Source organism: Acanthochromis polyacanthus, chromosome 13, assembly GCF_021347895.1.
Source record: "Acanthochromis polyacanthus isolate Apoly-LR-REF ecotype Palm Island chromosome 13, KAUST_Apoly_ChrSc, whole genome shotgun sequence".
NCBI lineage: Eukaryota > Metazoa > Chordata > Actinopteri > Pomacentridae > Acanthochromis > Acanthochromis polyacanthus.
This window is the reverse complement of record NC_067125.1, coordinates 22717482-22730569: the sequence shown is the minus strand read 5'-3', so window position 1 is coordinate 22730569 and position 13088 is coordinate 22717482. Positions and strand designations below refer to the sequence as shown.

General features: G+C 41.5%; 1 protein-coding gene across 3 annotated transcripts in view; it reads right to left on the bottom strand.

The window, feature by feature from the left end:
• bcas3 (BCAS3 microtubule associated cell migration factor) overlaps positions 1-13088 on the bottom strand; it is a 418130-nt gene that overhangs the window by 291304 nt on the left and 113738 nt on the right. For all 3 annotated transcript variants that reach the window (XM_022195624.2, XM_022195625.2, XM_022195626.2), the window contains exon 16: positions 7936-8086. In XM_022195624.2, the coding sequence (XP_022051316.1) occupies positions 7936-8086 (151 nt within the window). The remainder of the gene's footprint in view (positions 1-7935; positions 8087-13088) is intronic.

Sequence of the window (13088 nt, the reverse complement as noted above, 5' to 3'; positions counted from 1 at the left end):
TAGAGCGGGAACAGTTACAGTGACTAAAAGCTATTTTCATGTACATATGATTGCGTTAACAGGCTATTCAAGAGGCAGAACCCCCGCAAAGCAGCAGGACCTGACTCTGTCTCCCCCTCCACCCTGAAACACTGTGCTGATCAACTGTCTCCAGTTTTCACTGACATCTTTAATGAACCACTGGAGACATGCCACATTCCAGCCTGTTTCAAGATCTCCACCAACATCCCTGTCCCGAAGAAGCCAAGACCCACTGGACTTAATGATTACAGACCTGTCGCTCTGACCTCTGTGCTGATGAAGTCTTTTGAGCGCCTTGTGCTTCCCCACTTAAAAGCCATCACAGACCCTCTTCTGGACCCCCTGCAGTTCGCCTACAGAGCCAAAAGGTCTGTAGACGACGCCATCAACCTGGCTCTCCACTTCATTCTGCGGCACCTGGACTCAGCAGGAACCTACGCCAGGATCCTGTTTGTGGATTTCAGCTCTGCTTTTAATACAGTCATCCCTGCCCTGCTCCAGGACAAGCTCCTCCAGCTGAGCGTGCCTGCCTCCACCTGCAGATGGATCACAGACTTTCTGTCTGACAGGAAGCAGCATGTGAAGCTGGGAAAGCTAGTCTCCGAGACCAGGACCATAAGCACTGGCTCCCCTCAAGGCTGTGTACTTTCCCCACTGCTGTTCTCTCTGTACACCAACAGCTGCACCTCCAGGCACAAGTCCATCAAACTCCTGAAGTTTGCAGATGACACCACCCTCATCGGACTCATCTCTGATGGGGATGAGTCTGCTTACAGACTGGAGGTAGACAACCTGGTGACCTGGTGCAGCAGGAACAACCTGAAGCTCAACGCCCAGAAGACAGTGGAGATGGTGGTGGACTTCAGAAGGAACACAGCCCCCCCAGCTCCCATCAAGCTCTCTGACTCCATAGTGCTCACCGTGGAGTCTTTCCGCTTTTTGGGATCCATCATCTCCCAGGACCTGAAGTGGGAGATGAACATCACCTCCATAACCAAAAAGGCACAGCAGAGGATGTACTTCCTGAGGCAGCTGAAGAAGTTCAACCTGCCAAAGACTATGATGGTGCACTTCTACACAGCCATCATAGAGTCCATCCTCTCCTCCTCCATCAACGTCTGGTACCCTGCAGCCGCCGCTCGGGACAAGAGCAGGCTGGAGCGCATCATCCGCTCTGCTGAGAAGGTGATCAGATGTAACCTGCCATCCCTCCAGGATCTGTACACCTCTAGGACTTTAAGGTGTGCAACCAAGATCTTGGCCGACCCCTCTCACCCTGGACACAAACTTTTTGAACCCCTCCCCTCAGGCAGGAGGCTGCGGTCCATCAGGACTTGCCTGGAAAATCCAGACTGACTTTATTTATGTATTAATATAAATACAAATAAAGGCAGTCTGGCATTGTGATGATAGGAGACGATTTCAAAAAAGAGGGGCTAACGAATGCAGCTTGAACGAGAAAGAACCAACCAGCATAACACGGATGCAGTCGAGAAAGCGTTGTGGTGAATGATTACTGCCGTTTTTGTCACAAAAATCTGCGAACACGTGGGGTACTCTCAAGTACAACACTTATTTTTGAAAAGGCTACGCAACAAAAGACTCCTTCCGAACGATTAGCGGTGTTAGGAATAACTTTAAATCGGAGCCAAACCAAGTCGGTGCGTACGTGTAAAAGTTGCTTAAATTTACTCACACGTTTGGAACGTGATTTTCCTCTGTTCAAACAATGGCAAGAAGCCGAAAGTAATGAGCCATCCACTGCCTCCTCATCGTCGGAAGATGACGCAGCATTAACTCCCGCCTCCCGTGCTATGATTGGTCGTACCAAACTTTCCCGGGAGGGAAACGCGATTCAATTCGCCCAATGCCAAACTGATTCTCCTGTATCTCCTAACATGGAGATAGGAGATTACATGGAGATTCAGTTTGGATTTTCCAAGCTACGTCAGGACTAAAACCTCTCGCCACAAGAACAGCTTCTTCCACTCTGCTGCATCGCTGATAAACACTGCCCGTGCCACTGCAAATCAGCTCTGTTAACTATATTAACTACTACTGCATAGTAACTGTATATACCTTGTCTATTTTATCCATATTTCCTACATCTCTTTACTTACTATTTCATTTTATTTTATCTGTACTTGCACCAAGAGCACCAGAGAAAATTCCTTGTAAGTGTAAAAACCTACTTGGCAATAAAACTGATTCTGATTCTGATTATTATTGTTTTTAGACAGACTTTCAAAAATCCCAGACCTATCCTTTAGTGTTACAAATCAAAATGTGAAAACTGCATACTGCTTACAATATAACAAAGGCATGAAGTCAGGCTGCAAAAATGGTCCGCCGTGTTGAGCTGGCAGTAAACAGTTTTGCCCTCAGTGTAGACAAAGAAGGCCCAGTTAGAGTATGTGACACACCGCCTGATCCAGCAAGTTTGGTGGAAAAGAGTTGTGCACAGGTCACCAGTATCTTGGGCACATGAGTTAAATATGGGCCAGTGAAGTAAAAGGGCTGTAAGAGAGTGAGAGTTACTGAAGGAAGGCAGAGAGAAAGGAACACGGGCAGGAGAGAGAGAGAGAGAGCGAGAGAGAGAGAGAGAGCGAGAGAGAGAGAGAGAGAGAGAGAGAGAGAGAGAGAGAGAGAGAGAGAGAGAGAGAGCACGCGCGCGAGTGCAATCGACCTGTGAGGGCGACGACCCCACTCCCAGAGAATAATCGTTCACACATTCATCTCTTAACCCGTTGGCCCTAATAGCAGCTCCGCCTGGGCCATTAAAAAGGGAGGGAAGTGAGGTGATTTGTGCAAATGGTTTAGCCTTGCTGCCATGTGGTGCTGGGCATTGCATTCTTAAAGCCTCTTTCTAGCCCTGGCTCGATAAGACAATGGCTCTAGTACTGGGCTGCCTCTTACATACGTATTACAGTAATCTGAGGGCACATCTGCGGCAGGTCACTGGGTCTCATTTGTTCTTTTGCTGTTGGCTTTCTTGCTACCCTGCCTGCACTCTGTCTGCATTTGCTTGAAAATGTCATCAGTGGGATTTAGTCGAGGGCGGTGTTTTTGTTTTGCGTGTGACAATCTTTCCATGTGGATTTTCATTTGTCTCTGTTAAAGTCAGACATTGTGTAGATGGGATAAGTGTGCAATACTTTGCTTGCAAATCCCAAATTTGACCCTGACAGGCATTTTGACAAGTTAAATCTATCCTCACAGAACGCTGGTTAGTGTAGGGACAAGTAGAGCTGCCTGAGAATATTTCTCTCTTAATCTTGTTCACAGATTAAGCTGTGACTGTGACATTTCACCAAAAGAGAATCTCTTGATTTTATACCGATTTAATTCATCTGGGTAAAACCCTTTACCAAATTTAGCTGAAGGGAAACAAGAAGCTGTGTCAGAGATGACACACCTCTCCTTGTTCGGGATTTCTAGAAGACTGAGGACAAACAGAAGTTTGGCTATGTTCCTTGACTCCCTGCCCTGGCCTTGTCTAGAGGGGGGTTATCAGGCGGATGCTGAGCCACATCCAAAGCTATTTCCGCACTTTGGGAAGCATCAAAATCTAAATGAAGAGAAAGGAGGGGGCTCCGTGTGAACTTGAAGGTGAAGCTTTTCTTTGATGTTAAAAACTTGAGTCCTCTGAAGACCAACAGCAGCTTATTTTGCACATTGGTGGTCTGTAAGTGTGTCAGGGTCTATGAAGGCATCCCTGCAGTGAGTCTGGTCACACAAAGGGGCAAAGACTTAATCAATGTGTGTATATGTGTGTTTGTGTGCTATGGCACAGTGCACACAAAGACAGCTTGGTAGGGAATGTAGGTTAAGCAGCTGGTGTGTTCCTCTGCTGTCCTGCCAACAGGGATCTGCTCATACAGGTGTAAATACAGCTGCCGGACGCTTCTCTCTCTCTCTCTCTCTCTCTCTCTCACACACACACACACACACACAAAAGGGAGAGGGTCTGGCTGCACAGACAGACAGATGGTGCCTGGGTACTCCTGTGCAAGTATAGCGTGAAAGCATATGATATCACCCCCTACTCTAGGGGCAAAACCTGCTGCCTCACTCCGTGTGTGTTTGTGTGTGTGCATGTGTGTGTGTTGGTGTGGTGTATTGGTGCAGCCGTTCGCATGCAGGAGCAGGCTGCACAGCTCCATGTCCTGATGCATTACTACTGACGCCTCCTCTGTACTGAATGGTTGGATAAAGGACTACTGAGGCATTCTACCAGGTTTTGATAACATTCTACAGAGCCAATGCAGCTGCTGGAAGTGTTTCAAGTGAAATATGTTAAATAGTTGCACAGTTTTCACACAGTGAAACTAATTAAGGATAAGGCTGTCAATACTTTGATAAAAGAGCTCTATTGTTCCTCAAACTATTAAACCACATCAGTGATCCAGAATATTGCACCATGTGGCATGTTCCTAACTGCACGGATTTGCCAGTGTACGCTGCTAAAACTAATTTTTTTCACATACAATTAAATGCAAACCTCCATGAAAACCCACAATGAAAATGCAAAGCAAGGCTGCATGAAAAAAACCTAAGTGTGTTTTATCCCTGTCTCACAACAGCCCATCATATCCACTGATAACAGAGCTCTATCTTCTTTCTTCACATCATTTTTACTGTTCTTCTACCACCACCTCCACCTAAGCGACATGTCAGGCGGCCTGCTGTGACGGCTGATTGACTTGAGGACGGGGTGAGAGCAGCAGCCATCACAAGAGGCCCTCCAGGTGATACCCGGTCCAGCCCAGCTGCTTAGAACCTTAACCTCATCATAGTGTAGCAGTTTTACCCCTGCACCCTCCCTGCACCCTCCTTGCACCTCGTGGTTTCACTTGATTTTATTGAATTTGCATCAATCTGAAATCATTCTGATGTCCTTATTATTGTTGTTAACATTAACAATATTATCTATTTACCTTCATAAATGGACCTAAGTGTTCTTCATTAAAAAAATACACACACACACACACACACACACACACACACACACACACACACACACACACACACACACACACACACACATATATGGTTTTTTTTAATTAATTATTATTATTATTATTTTAAGTATTGCTCAGCCCTACCTTTAAGTCTTATTTTGTTCATGGGTTATTGCCTTGGTAATTGTGGAGGTTGATAAAGGGACACTGCAGTCTGTATCCTGAGAGGTATGCTCAATATCCAGTCTGGCCTCACTAATATGAAAGGGTTGGACATATTATTAGAATTTGCTGCCAAAAACACAATAAGCCCAGCACTGTAGAACCCCAGAACCCTCTATCTGATCTGACAACAGTATCCACAGACTATTTCTCATTAATTGTTTCTGATTTGCTGTGATTCACCCTTCTGTAAGTTAACAAAGGCTTTTACATGCACTGAATAAAACAGTCTTAAACAATGTTCAAGGATTTTTGAGGGAATATTCTCTGGCTATTATTCTAGCTACTGATACATGTAATGTTTCAGTTCTGTTATGAATGAACAGAAACAGGCCAGCCCAAAATCAACGAACAGAAAGGCAAAGAAAGAAGCTAAGGCAACTACTGGCCACATCGTGTCTGTAGTCATTAAACTTTGATCATATTGTTCTTGATTTGAATCCATTGTTTACTATATACTTTTCAAAGTTGGGTATCAAATAATGTATTGTTTTGGTATCAAAATACAAGTACCACATTGGCATTCATACTGAAAATACTTCTATTTCACAGCACAAACTAAACTAAGTGACAAAAAAATACATTGGAGGTGTGACACTACAAGAATAAGCAATAAATAAATAAATTAAAAGATTTAAGAACTCATTACTGTTTAACAGCAAATCAGTAGAAGAACAGCACAGATAAGACAGTACCAAAGAAAGACACAAATACAGTCACTGCAGCAATGTGTGATAAGTAGCAATGAGCTTCTAGTAAATTATGAAGAAAGAAATACCATTGGAAAAAAATGTGAAACATTAAAGCAAAAGAGACAGAAGAGAAGACCCAAGTTGGAAACATAATCTTTCGTAAATTAAAAAACAAATAAACAAAAAACATAACAATAAAAAAGCCCTCTCTGAATTTTTCTAAGGACCTGAATTAAATCTAGCCATCCTCATTTGATGTTAAATATTACAGCAAAGCCAAATGCAAACCACTAGTGCCAGGACATCACCATAATCATCCCAGTGCAGGACACCACAGTCGTCCACATGCAATAATCATTTTTACAAAGCAAATTAACTTTGCAGGTCATCTTAATGATTTGGAAAATGGCCTGATGTTGTTTATGTTGACCGCAGGATCAGGTCTCTATTTTCATCCTCAAAGCTCACTTATCAAATATCCCGAGGAAATAAATCCCTCGCCGTCTGTTTGAATCATTATAGCATTTCCCATTCAAACAGGGCATGAAAATTACATTTAAATGAAAATATTAAAATTGGCCCATATTTGCGGAGCCACCTGTACTGTATGTAAATGCACTTAGCAAAGGCCTGTAGTTGTTGATGGTCTTAAAACTACATAATTTCAATGCGTGGCAAAGATCCAGATGCAAAAAAAGACAGAGGTGCATGAGAGCAGAGCTGTTTCACTTTCACAACTGCACTTGTTTATATACTCAAAGCTATCAGGATTACACTGCTTTAAATACAGCTTGAATATCATTTTAAATTGTTCGCAGGGTTTTATTTATTTTCTTGCAGTCCAGGATGTTTTTTCTGTCTTCTAAATAGCCCACAGAACGTGCGCTGTGCTTCATTACCCTATGCAAAAAAAATGGTGGCCTGAGACAAAAGACGTCCATGAGCATCAGCTGGATGTGTGAGAGGAAAGGCTTTGGCCTACGCAGGGCTACTGCTGACACAATACACTGTTTTTATAACGTGATTAATGGGAAGAGACAGCCGATCGCAGACTGAAGTTAAAAACGTAATACAGTGTGATTTAAATTTTCCTCGACAATGGCCAAACTGTAAATTTAGTAGAGCTTGTGAGGCTGCCAATAATCCTTTTACACTCAACCCCCCTGGAGACAGAATATTGTAAAGGTTTCAGTTATGTACTCTGTGCTGAATTGGAGCTGCGCTGTTTTTTTTTATAAAAGGCAGTTCATTGTGAAAATGACTTCAGTGAAAAGTGAAAGTGGAGAGTGAAATATATGTACGTACACACACACACACACACACACACACACACACACACATATATTATTCTACGTGTCATTTTTTAAATTTTGACCAAAATAAATCCTTTGCTCTATCTAGATTCTGCAAAAAAAAAAAAAAAAAAAATTAAAAAAAATCCGTGTTCCTACTTACAATCATGAATCCATGAAAGACAAGAAATCAGTGACTTTTGTCAATTAGGCTGAATTGAACTGTGCTTACATAGAGCACATATCATGATATGGAAACTAATTAAAATGTAAGCAGTTAAATATCTATGGCACTCAGATATTTGTTTTTCCAGGAACAGCTGTACAACTGGTAACACTGGTAAGCACTAAAAAAATGCTGTAGCACACATGTTGATTTCAGCGTTTTTTTTTCCCCACAGTGACAAAAAAACTGTGACGGAAGCTGTAAAATGAGAGATTGATTGAAGTTTAGAGGGTTAACAAACACAATGTATATCTCCTGAAAATTGTCTGAAAGTGTGCGATAAACAGTTAATTTCTAAATACACACAGTATACAAGGCAATAAAGACATTTAAGTGTACAGTAATCTATTTATGACTTTAAAGCAGGATGACAAAGAAAGCCACTCCTGTGCTAAGTTATGGATTCTGTGATAATGAGGCAATGGGATCATTTTATACTGTAGCTGTAAAACATATGTGCTTCATAAACTGCAGTTCCTGTGGAGAAGGTTTATGTGTGTGTGTGTGTGTGTAATACCTACCCGGTGCGTTTGGTGATGGTCCCCAGGGTCATGGGCTGTTTGATCTGAGCCAGAGGCAGCACCACAGTGAGGCTGGGCAGTGGAGTGAGCCGCGGGTTCCCCATGTTGTTGTTGGTGAAGTTGTTGTACGAATCCTGGCAGCTCAGCTTGGCTGCAAAACACAGAGACACATGATTATTTAAAGTGTTTCTAGTGAACAGAACTGGATGTTCACTGAACAGCAAGGCCAGAGAAAACGTCTTTTCATAGATTTTGGAGCGGTACATGACAGAAAAACATGTCAGTCAACAGCCATTCCAGGTAATAGTAGCAGAACACTAGGAATCACATTGTGAATGCTGGTACAACCTTTAATACATTATTCATTTTTCAGTGCTTTTTCAGCTCAGTGCTTTTTACAGATGCAAATTCCCAACATTACTCACGTGGAATTAAATGAAAAACACCATCTGACATTCACTTCAAACTGCACACTAGACCACCAGAAGACCTTGCTGAAAAAGCTGCACCTCTCTCTGCCTTGTCTGAATATTGTATTTTTTTTTTTTTTTTTGAGCGAATCACCACCTCCCACATGCAGTCCCTCACACACACAAACACACAAGCATGGGTTCAAGGCCTCCTGTGGAATGATTGGAAATAACCAGCTCAAGATGCTACATTACAAAGACTCTGCTTCTAGTGCCTGGCAGTCTGTTAATCAAGGCCAATCAACAGGCCCTACACACTGGCGCAACACACATGCACACACATATGGGCAAACACATAAACACACCCACACAGACAGATGATCCAGAGAAACACATCTCATCTCACACAGGCCATGTAGCTCCAGCCAAACATAATCAGGGCATGTCAAAGGGCTTCTTAAAGGCCTAATGACCTTAACCAGCTACATTAGGCAGAGAGAGGCTGCTAGTTCACTATTTACCTTAACATGCAGTTAGCCTACATCTTACTGGCAGTACTATTTGTTTTAGAAGTCAGGCAGAGTTAATCTCTGGCAGACAGGCAAGATTTTCGTTGAGAAACGGTTGCCAATATACAGTTTATTTATCTATTTATTTAATATTCTTTAGCCATTTTTTTCACCTCATCAATTCATTCTGGTAATTTGCCAAACCAATCTCAACTCCAAAACTGGTTTGTTCTGGAGCTGTTAACCACATAAAAAGGTTTTCATTAAAAAAAATCGGGAAAAATGTGTTTGCTTAATAGCAGTTACTCAGCACTCCTTTGATTCAGCCCCTCTTGATTTTCTCATCTCTATCAACCATCCATGCTCAAAGTCTTTGTCCAAAGACTTTGTGATAATAATTTTGGCTTTGTTTGCCCAGCTTTCAAATATGGACAGCAAAAATTACAGCGCTACTTCAGTACGACAGACCTCAGTGTGAACATCATTTATCAACGCTGCAATAATCATAACAAAGTTATGATAACCTCTATTACACAGAGGTGGAGACACAAATACACCTGGACAAATGAAATCCAAACTATCTACACGGCTACATGCCATTAAGCTAAGCAGAGTCAGCTAAACAATATGTTTTGGTCATTTAAGGAAGGAGACCCACTAGTACAATAAGAAAAGACACAATCGCATTTAAACAGTTACATAGAGAGATTGAACTTTTAGAAATGTGGATTATCAAACAAACATGTTTGTAATCCTGTGACAATAGCTACAACAAAAAAAGTCTATCCTGCTGATTCAATGAGCAACCCAAGGAAAATTCCAAGTTCAAGTGCTTTCAAAAGAAATAAAGAGCAAACCTGTGGGTACACCACAATACACTCTCTGAATGTTTTCCTTGTTCCATTTGTTGCCTTAATAGATGAGTGACAGCCACGCAACATAAAGGAATGAAAAGGAGGGAGGGGGGCACGGAGACAAAGAAAACAAGGCGGACATCAAAGGTTACAATAAAGGTAGAGGAGCAGAGTGCCTTGTCATTATTTAGAAGGAGCGATGAAGAGGAGGCTGAATGCGAGCGGAAAGGGACCGCTGAGTGTTTTGGTCCAGTCTTTTAGATCATTAACGTGTAGCTCTGAGTTTCATTAGTCCTGCCAAAGCTCTGCTTTGTGGTCCTCCAAAGGCCTGTCTTCTAGACCTCCGCCGGCCAACAATGCTGCATGACCTTCGCAGGGGGAGAGGAGACCATTACACAAACCTGTCCTTCATTTTCCACTGCTCCTCTCTGGGTCAAACTAACAGAGGCCTGTACCAGGGCAGCTCCTGAAAGCCCTTCACATTTCAAAACACCCCTAGAGCCTGGGCAGCCACCTTTTGTGTTGAAGGGAGGAGGGGAGGGATGACGAAAAAAAAAAGAATCTGTACAGGAAGCTGCCTGAAAAGCCAGAATGGTGCTTCAGCTAAGAGGGGAACGAAGGGCAAGGAATAGGGCTGGGGGTGTCACTGAATTTAGCTTCCTCATCCAAAACGAACCTTTCACTTTTGCTCAACTGCATTATTCGTCATCAGTCCCACCCTTAAAAAAAACGCGCCACGATGGATTGGAGAACAGGTGTGGCTGGTGGGGTGATGATCACTGTTGACCAAAGCATCATGGCGTGCTGTCACTCAAGGGGTCCCGATTTGTCATAACCCCCCACACAGCCCAGACACGTTAGTGTGGAATGAGTGGGAGATCACGCACTGGCAGAAGATGATACGTGAAAAGGCTACTTGGACGGCTGAGAGACAGACAGGCTGGGCGTGTGGATGGGTATGCAGTGGTGGGCTGCAGACAGAATGACATGAAGTATGAGGGGACAGAGGGACATTTGTCAAGAGAAGGTTCTACAAAGCAAATCATGACTTATAAGATAATTATACTACCGTTCAAAAGTTTAGGGTCACCCAGGCAATTTCATGTTTTCCATGAAAACTCACACTTTTATCCATGTGCTAACATAACTGCACAAGGGTTTTCTAGTCATCAATGAGCCTTTCAACACCATTAGCTGACACAATGTAGCATTAGAGCACAGGAGTGATGGTTGCTGGAAATGTTCCTCTGTACCCCTATGGAGATATTCCATTAAAAATCAGCCGTTTACAGCTAGAATAGTCATTTACCACATTAACAATGGCTACACTGGATTTATCATTCATTTAATGTTATCTTCATTGAAAAAAAAAGTTCTTTCAAGAATAAGGGAATTTCTAAGTGACTCCTAACTTTTGAATGGTAGTGTAGTCCAACTAGTGCTGTGGAATATAACACGCATTTGTACAGAACGGTAAAAGGAAAGAAATTGATGAAAATTCTTCACTCCTTGTAAGATCTGCTTTCTCACAAGAGAACATATTTAAAACAGAGATTTTAAAGGCCAGAAGCGACACGTTGTGTGCACTTTATCTTGTTTTTTGTTTTTTTCTTGTGTTATTCTGTCAAAGAAATCTTGAAATGATACGTCAGAAATGGACACCAAAAAAAGGTGTTGGGTTAAATGTCAAAGCAAAGGTTAACAGATTTAAAAGGAATGTTATCTTTTTGTTCAAAACTGTCAAAATGACATTTCTCAGAGCAACAAATCACTACTTGTGATGTGTAGTGTTATAAGAAAACTGTCCAGATCTAATGTTAAATAAAAAAAATTCTTCTACACATCTCTAAAAATTTGCAGAGATTAAACCATTTGAATGGGATTCTATGAAAGGCAAAGAAATCTACAACTAAGAAGACATGACTGACTCAGCTGTGACCAACAGTCCCCTGATGAAAACAAAGCAGTTAGCAATGTTACATTTTGTGAACAAAAATTCATATCCCATTTGTTTATTAACTTAACTGTATATGATTTATGGCATTAAAGTTGTGCTACACGGCACAAACAAAGTTGACGTTCTCTCTACTTGCAGACCTCAGTGAGTAAAAATGTGACAGGAGTAGAAAACACCCAGAAACTTCTTGGGCTGCAGAAGGATAAAAGATGATGTTTAATGTATCAAAGAAGAAAATAATCCATATGAATTTGAACGCACCCAAACCTATGACTTTCTAGTGTCAACTGCCTAAAAGACAGAAACATAAAAAAGGCTACATTTTGAAGTGTATCGCATAAAATGCAAGCAAAAAAGAATGTCTGGTTTCAACAATAATTTTCACGGTTGTTTGTTTTACCTTTAAATTGAATAAAATTAGAAACCTGCAGAGACCTCCATGATGTTTATTTTACACACCCTAATATGCTCTCTTGTTATTCTTTAACCCTGTTTCCCTTCACAAAATGCATTTAAAGCTACTTTCTGTACATTTCTGGTACTTTCTTAGAATATAGAAGTACTATCTCCTGCTAAACAAATACTGTTTACACCTATGCAGTGCCTTTAGCAGCAATAATAGTGATGATAAATCTCTACTTTAGTAAAAAAAACAAAAAAAAAACAGTTGTAATATTTAAGATGTAATAAAATCGAGTGGTTTTGATTAAACAGTCTTTCTGCCCTCCAAAGAGCAAAAACATCCAGACATTCACAAAGTGCGTGATGCATGACACTTTGTTTCTTCATGCAAAATAGATTTCAGGTTGAAAATTCAGTTAAGATGCTTTATTTCAGAGGCTCACCGGAGGAGAGTCGTTTTTGACCTTTAGGAAGAGGGGAGAATGTTAAGGCAGCATGAGGGTTAAATGTATTGTGTTTTTAGCATTTTTTCATGTCCGTTTTTAATGCATTTTTGAAAAAACTAAATGAATACATGAGTGCATGTCCACAGATCCATGTTAAATAAAAATCATGCTCACTTGTGGTGCTGTGAATAGTGTGCCCCCGTCTGCTTTGGCACTGTTAAAAGACTTTTGACTTCGCTGTTATTTTCATAGTCCAAGTGGCAGAGCAGACATATGCAAACAACTGATTAAGGGTGTGTCTACACCTACCTATGACAAACAGTGGGAGGAAATCTGGCCTGTGCACAGCTGCATGATTTGACAAAGATATAAGAAATGTATAAAACTGAATTGTGTTTGAAAAGACTGTGCACACGTAGTTTTTATGTTTGTGTGAATACAGGCTTTCTGTCTCAGGATGGATTTACGATTTTAGCTTTATATTTATCTCTCGATATTACTGATTACTGGCAGATTGAAGGTAAAGAGACGCCAGAAGCCACAGAGCACAAAATCTAGTTTGAATATCAGTGTGG